Raw genomic sequence first — 26,419 nt, forward strand, 5'->3', positions numbered from 1 at the left:
TGTAGCAGTGTTAGCTGTCCGTGCTGCATGAGTCCATAACCCTCGCACTTGCCTCTGATGTATTCAGGGGGTAGGGGCATCCCTTCGTTATTAGAGATGAAAAGTATCATCAGCTAGCCAGCCAGTTCCATGCAGAAAACTGCTGTACAGAACAGAGTGGTCTGGAGCATCATTCCATTGGGGACATGGCTCTGGCCTCCTTTAGACCCAATCTGCAGGGTTGGAGGGTGGGTTGCACTTTTTGCTTTCTGTCATGCTTGCTTCTGATTATGTTGATTGGCCTACAGTCCTTGAGGTCTCTAACCAGGAATGTTTTGGTAGTTTCATTGGAATGTAGCAGTGCCCATTTTGCGATACAGCAGCAGAGTTGAGTAGTTGAGATCTTAATGGCTTGCAAGGCCTAAAAGATTTGCTTGCTGTGCCCTACTCTAACAACTGAGCACTCCACCCTGTCAGTTGAGGTTATTTGGTATTAGTACTCATGCTGCACCATGGTCTAAGGCAGCTTACAAAGACATGCAGTGAGTAGGAAAAAAATAAGCCTTTTATGTGACTGATCTAGTTATGCTCCTCATAGATAACTAAAAAATATTTGTCTCACTGTAAAAATTAGACTGCATATAAATTCTTTGAAAATGCAGATAATACTTCCCAAATCAAAAATCAAATAAAAAATATGGGGTTTTAAAAAACACCATGAGGTCATATTTTACATACTTCTGCAAATTTTATAGTTTGCATTTTTTACCTAAAATTACATTGGTCATTAAATATTTTGTACAAATGATTTAAGTGTCTGCATAATATTTCACTCTGACTAGAACATAATTTATGTAACCAATCCCCTGTGGCTGGATGTTTGGGTTGTTTTCAGGTTTGCCCTTGGGATAAAAAGCACGATGAACATTCTTACAGCCAAATCCCTATTTTTCCCCTTAGTGTAGGTAATTAAAACTGGAATTGCTGAACCAAAGGGCAAAGCTTTTGATAGTGTCAAACCAGCCTTCCAGATGGCTTTGGCCACCTGGGGGTAGATTGCCAGGAGACCTGGGCAGAAGAGTGTGTGGCTCAGGGTCTCTAACCCTCCAGCTATATTTTATAACACACCTAATTTGGGCAGCTCTGTGTCTTGTTCCATTTTGCTGCTCATAACCAACCTGAGGGCAGGGCCTTGCAGGTGTGGTGGGGTTGGGCTTCGGGGGTGGAGAGCCCGTCACAATATGGCAGTTTCTGGGGACCTGCTGCCCAGTGTTTTGAACATGATTTGGTGTATCGGGGACATCGGGATGGTGCACACACAAGCTGGGGAGTGTGACCTGTCCATTAAGGAGGGTAAGAGCAGTTTGTAGGGCCTCGTGCGCACCCAATAGTAGGAACAAGGTAGGTGGCTGATTTGTGATTGCAAGGACGGTTCCCCTAAACTTCTGGTGATACCCTACACCTGGTTAACTACTTGTTATTTTAATGTTTCTTAACTGTTGTGTCCTTTCCTTTCTCTTATTTTTATCTCCGATTTCCTGGTTTTTTTGTTCAACAGCAGGATCAGGTATGTGATGGGGGATTTGCTTGTAGTAGTGGTCTTCTGCTGCTTGTAGCTCTTTGCTTATCTTTTTGTATGGCATGGTCCCCTCTGACAGATACAAGGAAAGATTGTGAAAGGCTGGGTCCCTCTCTGTGTTTATAGGCTGGCAGGGGAGCTTCTGCATCTCTTCTGTGATTCAACACTAGAAGTGTTGGGGGTTCCATCTCCCCTTCAGGGGGCCAGAAAATGAAGCCAGCAGAGCCTCACACTCTGGGCCAAATCAGTGCCCAGTGGGCCAAATGCCAGACCACCAGTGTGATGATGGGGAACCATGGGTGGTCCCAGAGATGCCTCAGCTTCCTGCACTGTAGGCCTGACTTCTGGTGGGACCTTGTTTCTGTCATGACTTGAGAGCACTGCATGTCTTTAGTCCTGTTTTCTGTAACCCAGAACTGCTTCTCCTGCATGAGCAGATCACTTGCAAATAGGAAGCAGACTGTACCTGTCTGCTGGATCCAGAGCATTGGAAATGATCTCTTGATTGCAGCTTTGTCCCTCTGGGTGATGGGGTCCTGCGGGTCCTGGAGCCACATCAGACAGCCTGAGAGCTATGCTGTGTGGCATAAAGGGGGGCTCTGAGCCATCAGACCAGACTTATGGAGCCAGGTGCCCTTTTGGGGCTGTACCGAGCATTGCTTCCTTCTGAGCAGTGGAACTGAGGATTTTTGGAGACTAATGGGAGGGGACTTTGGCTGAAATATCTGAATTTTCACTTAGGCCACCTCATGGAGTTAGTAGAACAAAGCTGATCTGAGAAAGCAGCCACACACCTCCTGAGTCTTGGTCTTTCTCTAGAAAGCTGCTGTGTCTGGCCCTGTTCTGTTTTTCCCCTATTCTTGAAGTGTGCCACAGATAAGATGCTTCAGGTACACTTTCAGACTCCCCCAACCTTAATTTTAGCCTTCTTGGTATTAAAACAAGGTGAACCATAGCCATGGTCTAGCTCTCTTAACAGGTCTCATTTTAGCAATCCTGTTCCTGCTGCTTTATGGTTTGGTGATGGGAGGCAGGTGCCATCAGGCCCAGAGCTAGTTGCTGGTTGCATTTGGTTTACAAAGTATACAGAATGTGTATACTTTTATAGTGAAATGGTTAAACTGTCCAAACTATCTAGTTCTTTGTGGTTTGGTGTCTGATTGGGAAAGGGGATCAATCTGGTGACTTGAAGGCTTCATGAATTTGGGGGACTGGGTTTTTGTGTGAACTGTGTGTGTGCAGTTGTGAACATGGAATGTGGTTTTTTAAAAAGCTAACATTTTCCCTTAATGCATCATTTTAAATGGTCTTGCCATTAAATGATCCAGTGTGGTTTTACTTCTAACACGTTTGCTTCTATTAATTTATAAGCATAGTAGTTCCTTCTCTAGAAATAACATAGAGCTTACTTCCCACTGAGCTCAACTGAAAAGCAGGTTCTAGAGCAGACCGGTGTCCTTGGAGATGGTTGATCACCCATTAAAGGTGTGGGAGTCTGGCTTCCCTGGGGTGCTCCCTGGTTAGAGCAGAGTGGGTTCTGTTTGATCTCCCCCCAGAGCTTTGTGTGGCCTCCTTCCCTACTTGAAACTGGTCCATCTGCATTTGCACGAGCTCCTTTAGATTTAATGAGCTCCTTTAGATTTAATGTGGCGTCTTTACAATGTCAGCCCTTGGCATTGGGACCAGGTTGCTCCTCTGGCCCTCTGGCCTTTGGGTATAGAGAGTGGGAGGTGGGGGTGGTGGGTGTAGGCCTGCACTGCCATCTGACTGCTTTTTCTGTGCTCTCTTCAGCAACCCAAGGATATTTGTGGACTGGTTGGGTTCTGTGATGAGGTGAAGGAGATCCCCATGCAGCCTCTGATCCCTGCCAAAGTGGGCCCGGAGGATGTCATCCCTGCTCTGAAACTGGTGGAGCCTGTTAAGGTACCTGGTGTCATTGTTTTGTACTGGCCAGTGTCATATTGAGTACATTTATTTCCTTGGTTATAAGCCCTAGAGCTCATGGGGTCAAGTCTACATTTATTTAGCATGTCATTTGAGATCATTTTTCAGTGCCTAACTCCAACCTAACCTCTTATGGTGTGCTCTCTGTGGCCGCCCCACACCCTCCCCCACACTTCGGAACCATAGTACAAACTTCGTATTCCTAGAAGTCTCTCTGGGTGTGCTTTCTGTGCACACGGGTGTCTGTTGTGTTTCACTTGAAGAGCCTCCTTTATTCCATAATCAGTTTATATTCACGTCTTACGGGTCAGGCAGTGTTTTAGAGTTGAGGTCTAGAATAGCCCACCTACAGTAGTAAACTAAATTGTCCTTGTGTGCCATATGGTGTGATAGTGCACCATATGGCACATGCATGCACTTTTCGTCTCCTTTAGCTGTCTTGTTCCCCTCTACTGTCCTCTCTCAGCATGTGCAGTGTGGACCACAGGAAGGGTTAAGGTGTCAGATAGAGTCCAGGAAACATTGCTCCCTGCCCCTAGTCCCCAGCTGAGACGCTCATAGGCCCTGGCCCACCTGGCTGGCAGGATTAATGGCCAGAGAAGATGGAGAGTTATATTTTGTATTCTAGTCACATGACTTTTAAACAAAACAAAACAAAATATAGGCACTGGTCAGGTAGCTCAGCTGGTTGGAGCATCATCCTATGCACCAAAAGGTTGCAGGTTCAATTCCCAGTCAGGGCACATACCTAGGTTGCAGGTTCAATCCCTGGTTGGGGCGCATAGGGGAGGCAACTGACCGATGTGTTTGTCCCTCTCTCCCTCCCTTTTTCCCTCTCTCCCCCTCCCCCTCTTCCCCTTTCTCTCTAAACATGTCCTTAGGTAAGGATTAAAAAAAAAATTCAGTTCCTTGGTTACACGAGCCACATTTCAGGCGTTCAGTAGAGACATGGCTAGTGACTGCTACATTTGACAGGATAGAGAATATTTTCGTTGTCCCAGAAACTCCTACTCAACAGAATTGCCTGTATTAAAGGCAGGCTCTAGAAAGGCAATTTCAGGTGTTAATGAGACTGGAAACTCGAGAACAGACCTAAAATGTGTTTAAAACTGGGTTCTAAATAGTAGTGAATCCTTACTTTATTCATGCTCCTCCATCTACTCCCCAGGATGAACGCTGAATGATTAAATAATTGTAACCAAACACAGCATCACATGGACAGCTCTTTGGGTTGGGGGACAGTTTCACTGCTTTCTCTGAAGTATAAATTCCTGGTGTTGGGGGGTGGGGTGGTGGGAGGTGGTGATGGTAGAGGATTGGTGAAAGGGACGGGTCTCGCACCTCATAAAAACAAGAGGGACTGGAGCTTAGACCCTGGGAGGAAGCCATATGTCATTTTGAATTCAGTAGGAAGTGGCCCTTTGTGATGTTAATCTGTCCTTGGCCTCTGTGTCCCTCTCCTTTAGAGGAGCAGGACTAAGGGGTGAGGTGAGGGCTTCAGCATTCAAGTATTCTCCTTTTACCCCCTCAACAGAAGGACCTGGTCCAGGCGAAGGCTGATATTTACTGTGAGCTCTGTGAGTACGTGGTGAAGGAGTTGGTCGGGATGATTGACAGCAACAAGACTGAGGTATGTGGGTTTCCAGAATACTGCCCTCCTGGCAGAGGGAGGAGCTCTCTGGTATCCCTTGAGCCAGAGTGGCCTAGCGGGGGAACCCAGCAGAAGAGGTGGGCTTAGTCATTGCTGGTGCTGGACACAAATCTCTCCCATCTTTACCCAGCCTGCCATTTTCCCACATAATCCTCTTGTGTTGCAGGAAGAAATAATTCACGCTTTGGATAAAGTGTGCTCAAAATTGCCCACATCCTTGTCTGAAGAGTGCCAAGAAGTGGTGGACACTTATGGCCGCTCCATCCTGTCGATCCTCCTGCAGGAGGCGAGCCCTGAGTTGGTGTGCAGCATGCTCCAACTCTGCACCTCCCAGGGACTGCCCGCGCTGACCGGTGAGCCCAGTGGGAGTGAGGCTGGCTGGCCCCTCGGGTTTGGGAGGGGGCTCTGCCGCCACTGAGCCTGCGCTCTTTTTTATAGCACATGTGACTCGGCAGAAGGATGGTGGTTTCTGTGAGGTGTGCAAAAAGCTGGTTGGCTATTTGGACAACAACCTGGAGAAAAACAGCACAAAGGAAGAGATCTTGGCTGCTCTTGAGAAAGGCTGCAACTTCCTGCCTGACCCATATAAGAAGCAGGTATATGCCCTGGGCTGTTTTCTGCCCAAATCCGAACCTGCCTGGGGATACAAAGGCTAGGTTCACTGATTGTACCCTTGACTGAAGTTTTGAAGCCATTTCTGCCTGTAGGCATGGAGTCCAGTGACATTTTTCTCAGAGGCGATCTGTTGGCTCAAATGGAGCCACTGGGGGAAAATAACAGGCGAGTCGAGTGTGGGTGGGGCATCTGTGAAAGAGGCCCTGGGACCACTGGGCTGGCAAAGTCAGGAGTTCTTATAGAAGACCATGCCCAGCTCCCCTCTCTTTACCCTCCCACTCTGCTTGGGCACACGTAGACCTGAACCCGTGTCCCTGTGTACTTCATAGTGTGACCAGTTTGTGACCGAGTACGAGCCCGTGCTGTTAGAAATCCTGGTGGAGGTGATGGAGCCGTCCTACGTGTGTTCGGTGAGTTCTGCTGAGCAGCGTGGGTTCCTGGGCATGTGACCTGGGAGGTGCTGTGTGGACCCTGGAAGGTTCTTCTGAGGGTTTTGGCCATGGGCCAGAGTCCCTGGAAATGGGCATGAGGAGCCCGGAAGATAACCAACCAGTTCTAGGCTCCACTTCTTACTTGGCAGCCCCCATGGTTTTTGGAAGTGCATGCCAGAGCTCCACTTCTCCATGCTTCTGGAAGCTGATAACCTCATTTCTGGGAAGGCTTAGTTGGTCAGATCTAATCCTCCCTTTGTTTGCCCTTTTCACCATATAGAAAATTGGAGCCTGCCCCAAGGCCCATAAGCCTCTTTTGGGAACGGAGAAGTGTGTCTGGGGCCCAAGCTACTGGTGCCAGAACATGGAGGCAGCAACCTTGTGCAACGTGAGTAGCTCAGCAACTGCTCTGCAGGCCTGCCTTGCCAGGAGGCAGCTTGATTGACACTCCTGCTTTAACAGGAGCCTTGTTGACCGATGCTCTACTCTGTCTTTATGTTAGTGTAAACACTGGTGAAGAGAGGCAACTAGGCTTTCTCATGGCTACCCAGCAAAGGCAGGGCTAGCTGTGTTCTTGAGGAGTGAAGGGTAGGGGTGGGTAGTCTTTAATGTTTTGTTTCTGCTTTCTTGCTTTCACCTCCAGTTTCCTCTGAGAGGGTCAAATTTGCATGAGGTCCCTCCAGGGATTGCACAAGGCCTATTGGGTTCATTGTCCCAATTCTTACATAAGACCTCATGTTCCTTGGGTGTCACTTTTGCCCTGGTTGGAGCCTGGCCTGAATCTTCACCTACAGCCAAGCAGAGCTGTTTTAGAAAGGCCCTGAAAGGTAGCACCTGCCCAACAGCCCCAGGGTGCTGTGGCACCATCCTGGCTGGATAGCCACCAGTTGTTGGGTGACCTCTCCATGCTGTTTTCCTGGGTGGGGATGTTTGGACCAGACTCTGTTACTTAATGCTCATTTGCGCAACTTTTTCTACCTCGTGAGTTTCTCTAGTCGGGGAGGAGGGGCTGACTGCTGATTTGGGAGAGGTTGTATCATTTTTGGGCCACTGCAGGGAGGGGTGGCGAGGCCCATCCTGGCTGTGTCCACCTCCTTCCTCCAGCCGGGCCCTAACCCATAGCATGCCTGTGGTGGAGGTTTCTGCTGCTGTCCTGGGTCAGTGGGCCTGTGGGTCCATTTCTAAGGTCTGAGCTGGTGTGTACCTCTGACTCTCGGGTGAGGAGTTCTGCCTTGGGGCTTCCAGTGCAGCCCGTCAGCTGATGCTGGGCCTCGTGTGTGACTAGACAAAGGGGTCCTCGCCCTACCTGCATGGTGCTTATCTGCAGAACATCACCGTGCTTTGCACCTGCTGCTCTGGACGCTTGCCTTTGGAGTCCCCAGAATTGATGAGCACGTGCACCCCAGTTTTAAATGAGCTGCTGTCCTGGGTCTTCAGTGTCTGGTGCTGTCCAGCTGACCTAGGACAAGATTAAGTTTCCATTTGGGGGTGATGTCTGATATGTGAATGGCCAGGGATGGAGTTTGTTATCTGAAGAGTAACCCAGTTTTCTCTCTCTTATAAGGCTGTCGAGCATTGCAAACGTCACGTGTGGAACTAGAGAGGAAGCTCCATCTTGGAGAAACCACGGCATCTTTTCCTATTTGTATGTCTGGGGGAATGAACACAGATCTATTGACTTTGTTATAAAAATAGGCCCCCCTTCCCCTCACGCCATTTATCTCCCTTGTTGTAGCTTTACTGTCAGTGCAGGAGGTGCCTAGGCCGCCATTGACATACTGCTTCAGTATCCTTTTCTTTCTGCCACCTGGATAGTGATGTCCTGCACCCTGGAGGCCGTTCACTTGCCCTTGCATGTGGTTACCTGGAAGAGGAAGGGGCTCACTGCTGGCAGCAGCCAGGGCTTCTCCACAGAAGGCCATCTGTCCTCTTGGTTGGGGCTTTGCTCTGAGCCCTGACCGGTGGGTGCATGGGCGCTCGTGGGCTTGGGCGTCTGAGGCCTCTGCCTACCCTGAGGGACACCTCCCCCTTCCTGGGCCTTTTGGCTGCTAGACAAAGAAGCAAAGAAAGGCAGCTTTATATGAAAGATTAGAGGCTCAAAATAATTAGGCTTTTACACAGTATAGTTTGCACTGAAATAGATTTTGGAAGTGGCTGCTCAGGAGACCTGGGTGGGGTTTGGGTTTGCTGTTCCTGGGTCAACCTTTGATCCACCTTTCCTGTGTCTTCCCTGGTGATGCCTTGTTTAGGGTTCTGTGGGTTTGCGGGAGGTGGGGTGGTGGGATGTCTGCCTGGGTGCAACCTGTATAACTCAATGTGGAGGTTCTGTGGCCCTGGCTTGTGTGAACAGCGGTGACCACCTCATGCCTGCTCTGTGCCTCTGTCCTGCTGCCCGGGCCCACTACTACTCTGGGCTGTCAGCCCCTCACCGGACCCATTTCTTGGATATTGCTTTTGACCTTGAAATAAATGTGGATGACCAGCTCCTAAGCCTCTGGCTTCTGGGTAGAGGGCCTGCTGGGTGCGCTGTTCAGGGGGCCTTGGCTGCTGCCCTGCCTCCTCTCTTGTTTGGCTGACTCTTCTGTCACATTTCTGGTTGTCAGGGGACAGCAAGACCTACAGTTGCCACTAAATGGACTTAATGATTTGTTTTGCACTAAAGTTTCTGTGATTTAACAATAAAGTCTGTCAATCAGATCTGAGCGTTTCTCTGATACTTCAGCCAGAAGTTCGGATTCTGATTAGCTCTCTAAGGCTATGGACCTGTAAGTGCTCAGCTGTCCTGTGGCACCTCTTGGTCAAAGAAGGCAGTGGGTAAAGAAAGTCCCACCTGGTGCTCCCTGAGATACCCAGGGCCGGGTTGGGCCCAAGGCTGCTGTGCCCTTCACCCCCACTCCCTCTCTCCTTCCTCCCAAGGCTAGCCAGGCGGGTAGTTTACCAGAGCGGATTGCCAGTTCTCATGAGTTTTTCTTTTTAAAGTTCAGACCATTCCAGAAACGTTCTATGAGTACCAGTGAAACAAACCAAGGGGAACATATTGAGGGAATCACTTAATTTAAAAAGAAATACACATGAACACTCTACATTCAAAACCCAGGGGGGAACATCAGTCACTTCCCTTTATGAGCCAGGTGCATCTGGGAAGCCAGTGAACTGGAGAAAACGTGGTTCATGGGTAATAACCTTGTCCATGGAGGGAGGCAGGGAGCACGCACTGCCTCTACCTGGATGGCCAATTAGATGTGTGGCAGAAATGCAGTGAGACTTGAACCAAAGTCAGTCAAGGCCAGGCAGGGGGTGGGGACTGGGAGAGGTGGGGAGGGCAAGAGGGCCTGCTTGGCCTCTTTCAGCTCAGCCTGGGCTGAGTTGGTCCTTAAACTCTTGGTCCCCCAGTGACACTCCTTACCTCATCCTTAGACACAACATTTTTGTTTGGTTTTCTTAAAAAAATAACAAATTTTATGAAGGTAGAGATCAAATGCTGAATGAGCGCCTGGCAGAAGTGGAATCTGAGCTGCGCATGGGCAGGTTGCTGCCACTGGACCAACCCAAGGTTGTGAGCCAGGGTTGGCCTGGGGGGGCCCACACCCTGCAGTCCTGGTGCTGCTCACACCAGCGAGGCTTCCCCATCCGGTCATAGCTCCGTGATCTCTAGGGGGCTCTCCATGATCACATCTCGAAGCTTGTGCAGAGGCGTGGATTTGGCGGACTCGGTGCGGGCGTTGCGCTCAAAGGCACTGGCTTCAGCAGCTGTCAATGTCTCCAGCGAGCGGCCCAGACCCTTCTGGTCATCTTCGGGCAGGCTGTTGAGGTCAGTGGCCAGGAGTGTGCCCGTGCTGCCATGCACCATGTGGATTCCATCGGGCCCCTTGAGCTCCGGAGGCGGCTTGCAGAAGCGCAGGCTGCCCTGGCCCGGGCTACACTCCCCTGGCTCCTCCAGCTCCGTCTGGATCAACTGCAAAAGTCCAGGATCCCCCACAAGCTCAGGACCATGCCCAAGGGGTGAGCAGGTAGGTGGATGGCCCCAGAGTCCTACCTGCCACGTGCCTGTTTCCTCCCTGCTGCACACAGGCAACCCTGGGCTCGTGGCAGTGGCCCTGTGCAGCCTCTGACAGCTTCTCAAGCTGGGTACAAAGGGGAACCGTGGATAGTGCTACAGATGTGCTCGGGGATATGGGCTTCCCACGAGTCTTGAATTCTGTGTATTCACTGTGCTTTATAAAATCCTGTGATGCAACTGTAGTATCTGGGTTTGTTACCAAGTTGGCCTCAAGCAAGGTCAACGTTAGTGGCCAGGTGGAAAGTATCCACCAATGAAATTGGAGGGGACTAATGGAGCTTTTGTTGTGTGTGGAACTCAGCTTTAGCCCATTTCACTTGAGAATGGTGGCCCAGCTGGGTTTTTAAATTAAGGTCTGATTTTAAAGTATTGATATATCACCACAGGCAAACATGTAGACCTATTTCAACCTACAGCCAGTTTCTTTAAATGACTTTACCCCTTCAAGTTATCTTCTTGGGGTTCCTCAAATCTGAGAGACACTTCCTTGTGCCTCCTCCATCCCTGGAAAGCCCACTGCAGGACCCAGAAAGCAGAGCCCACTGTCTGACTTCCTGTACCTCCACCCATTGCTCTCTTTGGTCCTGGATGCTGAACTCCAGCGACTGAAGGATGAGGGTAGCAGGAGAGCCAGAGAGAGAGAAAGCACCCCCAGGGCTGGGGCACGGCACACAGCTCCCCTGCCTTCCCGGCTACCTCGGAGATGGAGGAGTGGCAGGAGGAGGCTTTTTGCACCATCCGCTGTGCAAAGAGCTTTTTGAGCCGCAGGTAATCCTCCAGGACCACCTTCAGCAGCGAGCCCTGGGGGAGGGAGAGGGTTAACCCCCCACCATGGCCCTTCCCAGCCCCCCTACCCCTCGTTCACTCCCATTAACTCTAATAGAAGGTGACTGGGTGTCTAGGAGGCACAGGCCTCTAATTCTATTGTAGGGGATCAGGAGCAGAGCCTGGGGACAGTTCATGATGGCGCCCTGGTCCTAAGGGCACCACAGGCTGAAGCAGCTCCTGATCACCCCCAGTGCCCAGGACCCTCTCTTTGCCCTGGTGTTCTTGCCCCAGTAGAGGGCAGGTCTAGCTGAGCCTAGAGGTGGTGAAAGCTGTTACCGCCTCCCTGCATCCTCTGGAGCAGGTCCACCCTTAGCCAAGGGTCTAGGGGCAGGGGTGCAGGAGTCTGTAGGGAGGGCTCACCTTGATGGGCCCCTCCCGAATGATCTGGCCCAGCTTGGCAATGTTGTCATACTCCTGGATGGCTGCCCGCAAGTACCGGTCTTCGTCGGGTTTCACTGCTGCTGGTTCACGTCCAAAAGTTCCCTGGGGAGAAAGGATGTTAGCTGGGCCAGAGGTAGGGCACAGGCACACATGTACAGGGTAAGGGACCACCTCCTAGAAAACCCAGCTCCTTGGCCAGTGCTGGCGAAGACCTTCCCTACTTCTACCCCGTCCCTCATGATTGTCCACCCCTGCCCTGGCTCTGGCCCAGGCTCACGTGGGTGCGGGTGGGGCTGTTCCACAGGTCAGCGATCTCACTCAGGTTCTCTGGCAGGTCGTCCTCGTGCTCGGCCTGGGCGGCCAGTTCCAGGTTCCGGCAGAAAGGATCCAGCCATACCGGGTTGGCCCTGCAGGTGGGGAGTGGGGTGGGGTGAGGATGGAAGGCTAGAGTGGACAGATGCCCCACCAGCCTCGACCCTCACACCTTCCTGTTTCCCTGGTCAGCTGTAGTGACTCACAGAACAGGGGTCGGGCGGGGTGAGGGGCCATAAGTAGGTCCCTTGCGCATGGTGCCTATGGGTGTATCATGCCCCTAGGATCCCACGAGAACCGGGACGAGACGTCAATCTGGATGAACTTTGGTTTGGAAGCCTCCCTCTGCACCCACTAGCCAAAGTCAATTCCCCCTCCCTCGAACTTGGGGCCTATCAAGGGTGGGGAACCCAGCTCAGTGAGGGAGAGAGGGGTTGGCTGACCCACCAGGGGGCGCTCACACCCCAGGTTTTAGCTGGTCGTGTTCCCTCACTGCATGGGAGGCATCAGGGACGTCTCCACCCCACCTGGGCTCGTGGCAGGCCTTCCCACAGTGCACCAGGCAGGGCTCGGGGACCCCACTCACCCGTCAAAGGAATACTTGTTGGTGTTGGGCATGTCCATGATGTCGATGAAGCCACGATTCCCTGCAGGGAGCGGTTGGGGCATGGAGGGGAGGGGGCTGCTCTGCTGGGGCCGGGGAGCCTGGGCCCAGTCCAGGGCCTTGTGAGTTCCCCAGGAGCCCCTCCTGCCCTCTAACCTCCCCACCCATCACAGCCCTCGCTCACCTGCAGAGCCAGCCACTATGGCTTTGAGTTTCCTCTTGTGTCTGGAGAGAAGCAGAGAAGCGCTGGTAAGGGAGGCTGGGGCTGGGCTGGCATCTCAGGGCACTGCCTGCCTCCGTATCTATCCCGGAAGCAGGGCTGGTCAGCCAGTCTCAGGGCAGAGGGCAGGGGTCACTCACACGGTCCTGTAGTACCAGTTCATGAGGATGAAGAGCATGGCAGCCAGGAAGAGGAGGATGGCCAGGACAATGATCGCCATCTAGGGAAACAGGACGAGGCGTGAGCGGGCGGGAGCACCCAGGGTGGAAAGAGGGCTGGGGGCAGGTGCCACCAGGGTACCTGCAGGGCAGACATGTCGTCGGGCAGCTGGACAGAGATGGCAGGCTGCACGTCCATGACATTGTAGTTCCGGAAAAGATTCCGCAGCTGTTCCTTGTTCTCGTCGATCATCTGGATCACCCTGGGCAAGGGGCAGGGGCCTCAGCTCCCATCCTCAGCCATCCCCCAAGAGCTTGCCTCATTCAGGCCAGTCTGCCCTCAAGTTCACCCTCTCCCTCCACAAGCCTTGAAAAATTAAAGCCCACCCAGCTAGGATAGCTTTGTATTTTATGGGGTTCGCCATTCCTGCACACAGGATGCTGTTTGATTCTCAAAAACAGTATAATACTCCCATTTTACAGATGGAGAGAGTAAGGCTCAGACGCGCAGAGCTTTGCTCACACCCACAAACTGTTCTTTCTACTAGCCCTGCCCCACCTCCCGGGGAGAGCACCACACAGCGAGCATGATGGTGTCGTCTATGCCTCTGTTGGTGGGTTCCCTCCCCAACTCCAGGGCAGGGAGGCAGACCGACATTCTGAACGCAGACCCCCACCCACCGGTCCACGTCCAGGATGCGGTTGGTATCTCGGTTCACCACATGGATGAGCAGCTCTGTCTGGGCGAAGTTCACTCGACCCTTCTTATCCACGTGGAACTAGGCAAGAAGGGGCATTGCAGAGTGTGACAGGTGCAAGGGATGGGAGGGCCTACCCTAGGACCCCTCCTGCCCTGCCTTAGAAATAAATCCATCACTGCCGAGTACTTGCTGAGGACCAAGCATGATACCCATCACTTCACGGCACTGCTTAGGGTACTATCATTTGCCGTTTTACAGATTAGGAAACTGAGGCCCAGAGAGCTGTAAGGGCTTTCTCAGGGCCATGCAGGTAGAAAATGACTGAGGGGGCATATACCCTTTTCATGCCCCCGACCTCTCCACAATGCCCTGTCCCTCCTTGTGGCCTAGTCCCCCTTCTCCCTCCACTGCCCTCAGCCCCAGGGTGGGTTCTGTGGGCACCTGCACGTCGTCGGTGTTGACAATGGCACCGGTGATGTTGGAGAGCAGGCGGATGAACTCCTCCTCAAAGCCACGCACACGGTCGGGGATCTCATTAATGACGATCTTGACGCGCTGGTCATCCCTCAGGATGTAGATGCCGATGATAGCTGTGTCATTGTGGCCTGCCAGGTCCCGGGCCACAATGTCCACTACAAAGTAGCCGGGGCTGTAGGCCATGAAGAGGTCAAAGGTGCGCAGGATGCCGTCTACACTCCCTGCAGGAAGAGGCCACGGGTGGGAAACAGCTCAGGGGCTGCCCAGTGCCCCAGAATCCCCGGGGGCAGGGGCGACGTCCAGGGGCAGGTGACACACTTCTGGGGAGGCAGCATAGGCCTGCGGCAACTGGGGACCCAGATGACTGCAGAGCCCAGCACCTGCCTCAGCTTGGCTACTGCGTGTGTGTGGCCGGGGGGGCAGCCTGTGCTGCCAGACCTACACCTCTTCTATAGATTTCTAGTGAACTCTCCTGATTTCTAACTATTGACCTAAGTTTTTATTAAAACATTCTGCACATTAAACAAAACAACTGTGGGGTATGCTGGCCTAAGGATGAGTCTAGGCATCTGGTGTCCCCTGCTGGGGTCCTTCTGAGTCTCCTTAGTGTCTGTCTCTCTCACACACACACTTCAGAATTTGACAGTAGAGAGATGACCACAGGAGGTACAGCCCAGTCTTCTCTTAGAAGACAATAGATATGGGTTTAAATTTGCTACTTCCTAGCTGTGTGACCTTTTGCTACTTAGCCCCTCTGCATTTGTTTATTAAAATAAGAGCAGTTGGAGCTCAGAGGACAAAGGGGTGGTGTCTGGTAGTGTGATTGGAGAAGGTGGCATATGAACTAGATTTTTTTAAATCCTCACCTGAGAATACACACACACATATATTATTATTATTATTATCTATCTATCTATCTATCATCTATCTATCTACACACACACACACACACACATATATTTGATTTTAGAGAGAGGAAGGGAGGGAGGGAGAGAGAAATGCCAACGTAAGAGAGAAACATCTATCGGTAGCCTCCCGTATGCACCTCAACTGGGAATCAGACCCACAACCTAGGTATGTGCCCTGACCAGGAATTGAACCCACAACCTTTCGGTGTATGGAATGACACTCCAACCAACTGAGCCACCTGGCCAGGGCTGAATTAGACAGTGAAGGACAGTTGGGGGAAGCATATCTGAAGGCAGAGGTGAAGGTCAGGATGGTTATCCAGGAAGTGAAAAACCGACCAAAGGCCCAGGAGAGGGCGGTGCAGAGCAGGCTGAAGGAACAGAGAGCAGGTCAGCTGACGGGCACAGGGCCGTTAAGGGAAGTAGGGAGATGGAGGCCAGAAAGTGGGATTAGGAGGCAGACCCGGTGAGCCTTGAATGCAGGCTGAGAAGTCTGGAATGACTCCATACAGGCAGGGAAGAGCAGGGAAGGCGTTGGGGCTGGAAGGAAGGTAAATGGGACATCCACTGGGACACCTTCTAGAACCTTACCCAGAGAGGCTCAGCCACCCACACAGGGAAGTACACAGACAGACATGCACACTTGTAGGTACGAGTACGCTCTTTGGCTTCTGGCTCCCCAGAGCCTCGCACAGTGCCTAACATGGGGGGGGGGGGGGGTGCCTAAATGGACAGTAGGGTGGATATATGGAAAGGAGAATGGGAAGGAGAATGGGAAGGAGAATGGGAAGGAGAATGGGAAGGTAGGTGGGTGGGTGGATGAACAGATGGATGGACACATAAATAAAGGATGCAGGAAGAAATGGGAAGAGAAAGAAAAAAAGGAAGTGGGTGGATAGATATAGATAGGTGATTAAATAAAAGGATTAATGAATGATAGCTGACTGTCTGATCAGACGAGTGATAAATGGACAGGTGAATGAATGGAAGGACTACCATGGCTGGCTGGCTGGCAGCCATACTCTGTGGTGCCCAAACAGACCACCCCATCTCTTCCAGACTACATTCCATGCAGTGACGGAGGTCTTGGCTGGAGGCCACCCATGTGTGACCAGGCCCCTTACCCATGGTGAAGACCTGGCCCACGTCCTCAGAGTCATTGGCAAAGGCCCGGAAGTAGTGAATGGCCAGGATGCTGTAGAAGACCAGGCTGTTGTTGCCAATGTCTGCATCCAGGGCCAGCACCTGGATTAGCTCCGAGCCCATCTTGGCGTCAGTGGCCACTCCTGCAGGAACGGGCAGGAATGTGTAAGTGGTAGGGCAGGGGCCGCCCCACACCCCGCGCCCAGGCTCGTCGCTGCACCTGCAGTGTACTCAGCCTTGGTGAAGCGCGGTGGCTGGTCGTTGATGTCCTCTAGCACAACGCGCACCTCCTGCAGGGTGAGGTCAGTGAGCAGGTCCAGGTCGGGTGTGGGACCACGGGGAGGTGTCCAGCTGCGATTGCTTGAGGCCTTGACAATGAAGGAGAAGAGAGCTTCTCGCTCCCGATCCAGGTCCTTCAGCACCAGCAGACGCCCATCAGGCTGAAGATGGAAGTTCTTCTCTTCGTTCCCAGCTGAAGGTGGGACCATGGCACAGGGTGAGGGGGCAGGGCCAGAGCAGGGCATATTGGGGTCATCTTCAGCGGGCACGAGTCCCATCAGGCCCTACCTGCGATGAAGTAGTACACGATGGCGTTGGAGCCCTCATCTGCGTCCACAGCGCCTGTCACATTGCCTACGAGGGTGCCACGTGGTGAGTGCTCGGGCACTGTCAGCAACTGGTACTGAGGGCTGCCTTTCTGCAGGCGATAGGGGAATCTCATTACAGGAGGTCAAGGGAAGGCCCGAGCTTCCAGCTCCTGCCAGAGCGCCCTAGGCAGGACCTCTGTGGGTGCTGAGGTAGTTTACTGTCCACACCTTATGGGATGAGCAGAATGGCTATAACCTCAAGGGAGGAAAGGCTGGTCCCAGTTCTGCCCTGATGTCACCTAGTGACATCCTCTGTGAGGGCAGGGTTGGACTTGGCATGTACTCTAAAGTATCCCAGCACCTTAATGGATGTTTAAACGGGGTCACACTGTCTCATATGCATGAGTGTGCACACTCATATAGAGTCTCCAGGGAACAGCATATCCCATGTGCACATGAGAAGGAAAGCCCACCACGTCAAGGAGTCTTGAGTCCACAGGAGGGGCTCAGCCCCAACTCAGTAAAGCAGAACTGACTTTCAGGCTTCCTGTGTACAGTGTGCGCAATCAGGAGAATGTCAGCTCCAGGAGCCAGGCATTTTTGTCTGCTTTTTTGACAGCTAGGTAGTGCTTTGAAATAGCAGTTGCTCAATATTTGTTCTATGAAGTATATGCAGGTTTCCAACTGCAACCACGTGTGTATATGGTAAAGGGTGCACAGGGGAGTATATGCACGTGTGTGCTTGCAGGCAGGGAGTTCCTGTGTGGGCGAGACCCGTGCAAGGGGATAGGTGAGAGCTCACTGGAGGCCTTAGGAAGAGGGGCTCGTTGTCATCGATGTCATCCAGGACCACCTGTAGCGGCTGCATGGTCTCATATGGCACTGGCTGGCCCAGGTCGCTCGCCACTAGGATGAGCTGGAGGTAGAGGCACACAGTCAGAGGAGGCCCCAGGAGGGCACTCCGGTGGACCAGGTCACCACCCTGGAAGACATTCTAGGCGGGGGGGTGGTGGCCCTGCATCCGGAAGAAGGCCCCTCCCTCAACCCTCGACCCTCGCCCTTGAGCTGGGCGCCGCCCCTTACGCTGTACAGGGCCTGCTTCTCCCGGTCCAGGCGCTGCGCCGTCTGGATGAGGCCGCTGACCGCGTCGATGGTGAAGTACTCCCAGTCCCGGTTGCCCGTGGTCTTCAGGAAGCTGTAGCGCACGGCCCCATTGAGGCCCTCATCCTGGTCTGTGGCGTAGACCTCGTACACGTTGGAGCGCAGAGGGATCTCCTGCAGAGGGCATGGGAGAGAGGCTCCGGGGCATCTGGGAGAACCTAGCTCCCAGGCGCCCACAGAGCTCTCATTCTTTCTCCTCCTGTAGCACAATGTCCCTGCCACCTTTCAGCATCCATAGGAAATGGCTGCCTGCTTGGCTGGACTTTCCTGTAGTCTAAGCATCTGCTACAACATCCCCTCACCCCAACCCTAGCCAAGGCCACCGCCCATTGATGGTTCAGCCTGGGATCCGCCATGCTCCAAACTCTCTTAGGGTGAGAGCCCTTCCAGGGGCTACCCTCATCCCTCCTACCCCATTGCATGCTAAGGTTTACAAGAGGGATCCAAAAGCCGAGGCCACAGCCACCCTCTGTTCCTGGGTCTGCCTTGCTTTCAGCTACCCCAATCACAGAAGCTCTAGGTGTCCCCAGACAACACCATCCACTCAATGGGGTACCTGAAAATCAGGGACAGGCAGGTAGGGTGACACGGTGGAAGCCCACTGGACACTTGGGTTCTAGTCTGTTACTAATACCATGTGACCTGGACATACCACTTCGCCTCTCTGAGTCTCCTGAATCCCTTAAGTCTAAGATATCAAAAAACCTAACTGATGTCATACATTGGCCCACGAAGGATAAAGCTGCTCAGGGCACAAACAAAAGAACAAGTTTCTTTGAGTTGAAAAATTACTAGCTTAGCATGGTTTCACTGTTTATCTCATTGATCATGACAATCGAAAACTGAATGGTAGTTACAGCTAATTAATAGAAAGCGGGATGACAAACAGGTAATTAACAAATGCTGGTTGTTTGGGAGACATGAATCTTTCAAAATATGGGACCCTTGAAGGGAAAAGGTTAGTAAACAGGGCCTTTGGTGTGGAAAATAACTAGATTATAATAAATTTATACCCTGCCTCATTCCTAAGGCAGTTTACAGAAAAGCATAAATTATAGTAAGAGTGGAAAAAAGCTTTAAAAATCAGGGTAGAGAAAATAAATTGCTGGTAGGAAGATGGGAATTGAGGGATGGGAGGCAGGGTGTGAGTGCCAAGACCCTGCAGGGCCATTCACGGTGGGCTAAACACTCTGAGCCCCCTAGTGGGCAAAGCAAAGAGGACCACTCAATCATTACAATAGACACAGGTTAAAGCAAATCACAATATAAAAGCACAGTGTTTCCTCGGGCTCAGCCCTGGCAGAAATTTCTTCCAGGGCACCTCAAAGAGGAGACAGAGTGACAAGAAGAACGTAATGCTGACCTTCTGAGACACAGAGGCATGCTGAAGTTTGGGGAGCAAAGAACAAGTGGGAGACACCCCAAGTGCACCACCAAGGAGCATTTTGGGCCTGGGTGCTGAGAGGAAGGAGGGGAAGGGTAGGAGACAGAGGAAGACTTCTCTATCTTTACAAGGCAATTTAGGGCTAGGAATGAAAGGGCTGGAGAGTTTCCAGGAGCTCACTCAGCCACTCCGCTTGCTTCTTATTTTGATGCCCATCCTCAACTCTCAGACTGTCTCCGCTTTGGTATCAGCAGGAAAAACAGACAGATGGGAGGGGCCTGTATGTTTATTTTGAGACAAGTATGGGGGAAGTGGGTTCTGGGGAGACTGTCCTTCTTGGCAGACATCTAAGAGCAAGAGATGGAGCATGTACTATTATTAGTCCCATACTGCAGAGAAAAAACAAACTCAGAGAAGTCACTTGCTCAAGGTAATTTGGCTGGTCAGTGATAAGAATTAGACTTGAACCCAAGACCTTTTGCTGACACAGCCCATATTACTGGCCATTGTTCAGTACTGCCCTGTGCACCACTGAATAAGTCTGTTCCCGTCTCTGGCCTCAGTTTCCCCACCTTCACATTGGGGGCCTGCCCTTTCACTCTCCCGGGCACAGCTGCTTGTAGGGTGAAGCGGGCTGGACATTGGAAGAGGCACGTTGGTAGGCAGGACGCCCCGGGAGACAGCCGTACCTCTTTGATGTGGAGGATGGTGCCGTTGGGGGGGCGCACAAAGACAGGGCGGTTGTCATTGACGTCAATGACCTCCACCAGGAGCATGGTTGTGCCCCAGAGTGGGGGCTCTCCACCATCTGTGGCCACCACGGTCAGGTTGAACCTCTCGTAGGAATGCAATGGCCGCTTTGTGGTCACCAGGCCCGAGTCCAGGTCCACGTGGAAGGCCTCTGCAGGTGGGGCGGAGAGCAGAGCACGTCTCTGGCTGAGACATCCTTCCCACGGCAACCCGCCCCTCCCATCTCCATGCCCCACGGCACCACGGGTGGGGGGCAGGCCACGTACCCTCGCCGGGGCCCTCAAGCGAGTAGGTCAGCTCCCCGTTGGAGCCCTCATCCTGGTCGGTGGCCATCATGGTGATGACCGAGGTACCCGCTGGCTCGTTCTCGTAAACACTCGTGCTGTACTGGGACTTGGAGAACTGTGGCCGGCAGTCATTGACGTCTAGCACCTGAATCACCACCTGGGGGAGGTTGAGGTCAAAGGTCAGGGGCATACTGGGGGCTACTTCAGGCGAGCCAGTCACAAAGGAGTAAGCAGAGGTGGACAGCACCCGAGGTACTCTTGGAGTCTGACCTCAAACCATTTATTTAACCCGTGACCCTCAGTTTCCTTAGTTGTACTTCGGGGACAATCTATCTTCTCTCTTGGGGGCTTGTGAGGCTCACCATGACGGCGTGTTCTAGGTTGCGGTGGTATGTGCACAGCGCCCAGCCTGAGGAAACGCCTGGCAGCTAAAACGGTGGTTACCAGGTACTCGGCGTCCTAGCCCTCCCGCCCTCCTCCTCTGCTCTCTGCTCATTTCCTCAGCGGCGTACGTCTCGCTCTAACCTCTGGACTGCAGCGCTGGATGGTGATTCCTCCACCCCTGGAAGGCCCCCTCTTGCCTGGGATTTGTACCTGGCCTGGGACTTAGCTCTCTCTGCTGACCCCGCAGCCTAGGGCGGATCGTATGGACACGCCAGGCCAGGAGCCCCTCCTCTCCCCTCCCTGCTGTGGCCCTGACTGGCTGCATCCTCACCAGAGCTTTTCCTAGCAGTGATTTTAAGAGCCCCTTTCAGTGCACAAAGCACTTTCCAACCCCATCCCCTCACTGTGGGAGGCTGAATCCTGTGCTTTCCCCCACTTCCCCATGCAGCACTTGGCTCTGTGACTAGGACAGGATTCTGATGCGAGTGTGCGCCCCCAGCCCTCCCCCGTCTGCTAGACAGACTGTACCCACCCAGCTTCTCACCTCCTCACCCAGGAGAGGTTTTTTGGATGATTAGGTTATTGTGGGGAGAACTGAAAGCAGAAAGACATGACCGGACAAGGCAGAAAGAAGGGGGGAGAGAGAAAAAGCAAAGCCTCAAGGAGTAGGATTTGGGGTAGAAATGGGGAAGAGGGGTCACTGGCCTCAGAGCAACGGTGTGGACGCTAGACCTGGGGTTGCGAGTCTGATCCCTTATTAATGCTCTTTAATAAACATAAATAAAGATAATTGCTTTATAATTATGTTCAGTTGCTGGACTGTGTTTCTTTCAATGGGACACCGTGGGGACTCTGGGACACGTGGAGCTCCAGGCTTATTTGGGTTACACCCAGGTATGTGTAGCTGCCTTAGCAGGGGTTTGGCACAGGGATTTCTGCTACAGTCCCCATCTCCCTCAGCCACAGCCATTGTGACCCACCTGGCTAAGCTCTTGCCTTTTCCTTCCTGCCACATCTCTGAGGGGACCAGGTGGCTCTCCAGTGGTCAATCTCTAGAGGCTTTTCTTGCTGCTTCCACAGCCCCAGTCCCTGGTGTCCCTGGCCTAGCCTGGAACCCCTCACCTGCACCGAATTTTCTCGACGGTTGCTGGCGATATCCCCAGGGTTGTCTTTGGCCAAGGCAGTCAGGATATAGTGGTCCTTCTTCTCCCGGTCCAGAGAGGACAGCACATAGATGTCGCCCTATAGGAGGAGGGCGCAGTCAGGTCCTTCATCAATTTAACAGGTATTTACTGAGCATCTACCATGTGCCAGGCACCACTGTGGGCTCTGGAGATGCACCACTGTGGGCTCTGGAGATGCAGCACTGAACAGAAACGACAATAGCCCCTGCCCCCATGGAGCTCTCAATCTTGCCCTCACCACCCCACTCCACCTGGAGATGGAATAACAGCTCTGGCTGGAGCTTACTACCTAGCCAGATAAACATTCGTTGTTCATAGTGCCAGGCCAGGGGCATGTCTGATCGTTCACATGGAGCAGGAAGAACAGAACGCTGCTGAGAGGGCAGAACGCAGGGGGATGTGGGCAGAGGAGGACGGTGGGAAGGAAAGTCCAGTTCCATCCCGGCAACTGGGGAAGACCCAGTCTGACCAACCGCCCCCAGACCACAGGAATCTTTCTGTGCAGAAACAGCAGCTTTGAGCCCATTTACATACATCTGAAACCATCACCCCTCTTTTCTCTTGAGTTTCTGCTCTCCCACAAGTCTGAGGCTCATGGGAACATGAGGGGTACACTGAGGATAGGACCACATATGCAGGAGGTGCTCAAACCCTGTGTTCACTTTCTGCAGAGCCGCCTATGCCTCTCTTTTGACAGTTTCAAAAGGTGGTCACATGGGCTTGAATCAAGTTTCCTAGTCTGCTAGGGACACATATGAGAAGTTTTTGTCCCACAGAGAGCTAGTTCCAAAAGACTTTGGCCACTTCCTTCCATGTGTGCTCAGTCTACAGGATGTCTGGGACTCTGAGAACAGGGCTTGCTGACTTGGCTAAAAAAACCTTTGAGGCTACAGATCTCCAGGTGGCAGGGCCCAGAAACACGGGGATTAACTGCAATACTTTTGGTGGCTTCTTGGCCTGTGACCCTGGGCCATTTCCACTTCCCACTCCCAAACCCACGCCCTTCATTGCCCACTTACCGTAGTGGGGTTGATGGCAAACTTGCCCTCTCCATCTACGAGGCCGTACTCAATGACGGCAAAGTTGCCTGAGTCAGCGTCAGTGGCAGTGACCGTCAGGATGACTGTGCCCACGGGCGCATCCTCAAAGACGGCTTCCTGGGACCCAATGGGCAGGGGGAAGAGAGTAGGCCAATGTCAGTCCTCTGGTCCATGCTCCTGCTCTAGGAACTCACTGATATAGACAATCCAGGGCATCAAGCTGCTCATGGGGCAGTCACTCCCATGAGGCTTAGAGGCTGCAAGGGTGGCAGTGAAAGTTGACCAAAGGCCCCAAGGAATGGGCACAGATCCTGGACCCAACTTATTGGCCTGGCCACCCACCTGGTAGGAAGGCTCGTCAAATATGGGGTTGTTGTCATTGATGTCCACAATCTCCAGGTAGACAGGGATCTCAGCTGCCCTGGGTGGGGACCCATTGTCTGCAGCCCTCACAGTAAAGTTGAGCCAGTGCACTTCCTCATAGTCCACCGTCCGGTTGGCAATGACCTTCCCTAAGACACAGAGGCACACCCAGTGCCATTTTGGCCATTCCTCACTTATAAAGCTCTCTAAAGTATGAAGAGAAGGATCTAGAACTCTGAGGGGCAGGTGTAGTCCCCTGAAGGAGGGTGGCCAGGCAGCACTGCCTAGTGGCAGGTCAGGGGGCTGAGAGCAACTGGCAAAAGATGAACATCAACATGTCCAGGACCTCCTCTGAGATACTCCCTCTTGGCCTTGCTTCCTAAGTGATACTGATATTGTCAGCCCTCCATATCCTCAGGTTTCAATCTGTTGTATCTGCTGTTGGTTGAACCTATGGATGTGGAACTGTGGATATAGACGGAGGGCTGACTATTGGAACTTGAGCATCTATGAATTTTGGTATCTGTGGGGGATCCTGAGACCAATCCCCCTTTGATACCAAGGGACTACTGTAGTGAAAGCTTGGGTGGTGGAGATGGTGGCGGAGTGTCCCAGGTTTCCAGAGGGCCTTAAAGTGGCCATCTCAACCAGGAACAAAGCATTCTGTCCTTTCCTCTAGTATCTGGGAGTGACTGGAACATTGGCCATATTGGCTCTGACCCAGTCCACTGAGGGGCCATGGTGTGGCCACACCTGGAGGGTAAGAAGTGGGCTATGGTCCCTCTTGGATGTTAAACGGTCACACACATGCCCCCAACCGTCCTCTGGCAGATGTCCCACATACCCGCTGAGGAGTCTTCCAGCTGAACGTAGCCTGGGGGCATCAGGTCCAGTAGGCTGTAGGTGATCAGCCCATTGAGGCCCTTGTCGGGGTCCACGGCTGCTACAGCGATGAGCGTGGTGCCTGGGGTGGCCCCCTCCAGGACCTTCTCTGTGTAGTAGGTGATCCCAAAGGGCTTGAACCGTGGCGTGTTGTCATTGACATCCAAGATGTTGACTGTCAGCTTGGCTGGGGTGAAGGCAGGGGGTAAGGGTGATGTGAGGGGCACCAATGTGGCTGGGCCAGGCCTTCCTAAGTCTCAGCTATGCCTGGAGAGGATGGCAGCATCCCACAGCCCTCCTCAGATCCCTGAAGCTTAATCCACCCTTGGGTGATGGCACATGACACTTTCCTTGAGTATGGTCTCATTCTTCCATAGAAAAAAGGGGCTTGGGGTCTACCAGCTGGCTGAGTAACCTTGGTGGAGCCCCTGGCCCTACTGTGCCTTAGTTTCCTAACCTATCCAGGGAGGCCCTTTCCATGATTCAGCCTTCTGTCTCCTGAGTCATTCCCTCTATATAACCAGCCCTCTGCCCTCTGAGTGTAGGACATGTAGGAGATGAACAAGTCTGACCTTCCTTCCTGAAAACTTGGTCCTCTGGGCTGTAAAGACAAGCAGACAATATCTGCCAGGCCTATTTCCCCACCCCAGCAGCTATCCTGTCTCATGGCAGAGGCCACTTGAGGCTATCCTATTCCTACATCCCCCTTCTGCTCTCCATTTCCCCCCAACAAAATCCATGACTCTAGCAGCCCCTTCCAGCTCACGCCTCAGGCTGCAGGCAAGAGGCCTGTGCCGGCCTGTGGAAGGCAGCACCCATTCCCCTCTCTCCTCTGCCGTAGTGCCTGTGCACCCCAATGTGGTATCTGTGGCTTCCCATCACCTTTCCTTGTGCTTTTCTTCTTCTGGGATGACCTTGTGGCTTCCTATCAGATCTGAGGTTTCTGTCTCACATCCCAGCCACAACCTCATTACCAGTTCTGACAATGGATTCCAACCTAAGTCTCTTTAACCTATCTTTTCTCAGTTCCTGTCCAGCCTCCACCAAGCCTCCTTCCCACTCTGGGCCTTGGGGTTCATGAACACACACAATTCTGGGCTTCTGGACCCCCCACTGCTGAGCTCTACCTAACAAATGGGACACACAGCCACTCTAGGCCTCACTGTAGCTGCCACCTTTTACATCCCTCTGGGTCTGCTGCTTCCTTCCTGGGGCGACACCTTTGCTCTTCTCAGCCTGCCCCTCCTGCCCTCATCAGTCTGAATAACCAATGGGAGATGCCTGTGGGGAACCTTACCATTTGGCACGCTGACAGAGCGCTCTGGTAGGTCGCTGGCATTGTCAATCACCGAGAGAGTGACCTCATAGGTGGCAACCAGCTCCCGGTTCAGGGGGGACTTCACCATTACAGACCCTGTAGACCAGATCAGGTCAGGCTCAACCCGAGGGGAACCCTCTAAAATCTGTGCCTCCCAGGGGTCCTCTTGGCCAACCCGCCCAATCCCCACCGAGGGCAATGGTCCCCAGTGGACGTGGGACTTGCTGGTCTCATTTTTGGTTGGTATGAGACCACAGCCACCTGTGAGTTGGGGCAAATCACTCACTGCTTTCTAGACAGTGACCTTGGGCAACTTATTTAACCTCTCTGCACCTCTGTTTCCTCATCTGCAAAATCAGGATAAATACAGTACCTACCACCTAGGGCTATTTTGGGGATGGTAACAATTTCAATGAGTGTAAAGGGCTTAGGACAGGGCTTGGCACATAGAGAATGACATGTAATTGCTTGTTTAAAAATGCTTTGTATTCCACAACAATGTGAGTACACTGACCACTACTGTACACTTGAAGATGGTCGAGACGGTGAACTTTGTTATGTGTATTTTGTCACTATTTAAAGAATGCTTGTATTCTTCAGAGATCAAGTGTAAAGGAAGTTCAAGGCCGCTAAACCACTGAGGGGGTTCTCTGGAGGGGACAGTGGTGGAACAGGCTGGAGGGTCTGGACTACATCTCTGTCTCCATTACACAGGGAGTGACACGGACTGACGGTGGGAAAGGAGCGCGGCCCCTGTTAGAACTGGCAGGGCGTCCTCTCCTTCTCTCCTGCCCACTGCCTCCCGAGGCCCTGCCTACCCCAGTCGCTGGCCGCCCCACTGGGACCTCTCGGCTCTCGCCTCCGGAGAACCTGGTGGCTCCACCCCCCGTCTGCCCCATCCTAGGCTCCAGCCTCCTGTCTCCTTCTCAGGCACTGGGAGGTCTCTGGGATTCCCTTGGCCCTTGGCAGATCCCCCTGCTGGGCTTCTGTCCTCTTCGGGTCCCCAGTCACGGGGAGGTCACTTACCCGGGGCCGCTGCCGCCTCCTCCTCCTCTTCCTACTCTCGCTCCCCGGTCCCCGAGGCTGGG

At 52.8% G+C, this 26,419-nt stretch overlaps 2 protein-coding genes across 5 annotated transcripts in view; one reads left to right on the forward strand and one right to left on the reverse strand.

Annotated features, from left to right (window-relative positions):
- The window catches only part of PSAP (prosaposin), a 31,839-nt gene extending 22,943 nt beyond the window's left edge, over positions 1-8,896 (forward strand). For 2 of the 4 annotated variants that reach the window (XM_081158792.1, XM_081158794.1), the window contains exons 8-15: positions 3,350-3,481; positions 5,037-5,132; positions 5,320-5,506; positions 5,592-5,749; positions 6,098-6,178; positions 6,480-6,587; positions 7,764-7,844; positions 7,935-8,896. In XM_081158792.1, coding sequence (XP_081014918.1) covers positions 3,350-3,481; positions 5,037-5,132; positions 5,320-5,506; positions 5,592-5,749; positions 6,098-6,178; positions 6,480-6,587; positions 7,764-7,799 — 798 coding nt within the window. In that variant the 3' untranslated portion in view covers positions 7,800-7,844; positions 7,935-8,896. Of the gene's footprint in view, positions 1-3,349; positions 3,482-5,036; positions 5,133-5,319; positions 5,507-5,591; positions 5,750-6,097; positions 6,179-6,479; positions 6,588-7,763 lie in introns of all 4 variants that reach the window. The other 2 variants (XM_081158791.1, XM_081158793.1) reach the window with 1 other exon arrangement.
- A 252-nt stretch (positions 8,897-9,148) lies between these two features.
- LOC308567370 (cadherin-23) overlaps positions 9,149-26,419 on the reverse strand; it is a 68,406-nt gene continuing 51,135 nt past the window's right edge. The window contains exons 15-35 of the mRNA XM_081158789.1: positions 25,311-25,427; positions 23,976-24,200; positions 23,111-23,280; positions 22,748-22,885; positions 21,667-21,786; positions 20,140-20,317; positions 19,813-20,024; positions 17,662-17,853; positions 17,381-17,494; positions 16,559-16,688; positions 16,212-16,463; positions 15,973-16,134; positions 13,905-14,161; positions 13,444-13,541; positions 12,905-13,025; positions 12,745-12,824; positions 12,569-12,609; positions 12,367-12,427; positions 11,746-11,875; positions 11,448-11,570; positions 9,149-10,154 (exon numbers count right to left, since the gene is read on the reverse strand). Of these exons, the coding sequence (XP_081014915.1) occupies positions 9,834-10,154; positions 11,448-11,570; positions 11,746-11,875; positions 12,367-12,427; positions 12,569-12,609; positions 12,745-12,824; positions 12,905-13,025; positions 13,444-13,541; positions 13,905-14,161; positions 15,973-16,134; positions 16,212-16,463; positions 16,559-16,688; positions 17,381-17,494; positions 17,662-17,853; positions 19,813-20,024; positions 20,140-20,317; positions 21,667-21,786; positions 22,748-22,885; positions 23,111-23,280; positions 23,976-24,200; positions 25,311-25,427 (3,242 nt within the window). The 3' untranslated portion in view covers positions 9,149-9,833. The remainder of the gene's footprint in view (positions 10,155-11,447; positions 11,571-11,745; positions 11,876-12,366; positions 12,428-12,568; positions 12,610-12,744; positions 12,825-12,904; positions 13,026-13,443; positions 13,542-13,904; positions 14,162-15,972; positions 16,135-16,211; positions 16,464-16,558; positions 16,689-17,380; positions 17,495-17,661; positions 17,854-19,812; positions 20,025-20,139; positions 20,318-21,666; positions 21,787-22,747; positions 22,886-23,110; positions 23,281-23,975; positions 24,201-25,310; positions 25,428-26,419) is intronic.

The sequence above is a fragment of the Miniopterus schreibersii genome (genome assembly GCF_964146895.1).
Source record: "Miniopterus schreibersii genome assembly, chromosome: 14".
Classification (NCBI taxonomy): domain Eukaryota; kingdom Metazoa; phylum Chordata; class Mammalia; order Chiroptera; family Miniopteridae; genus Miniopterus; species Miniopterus schreibersii.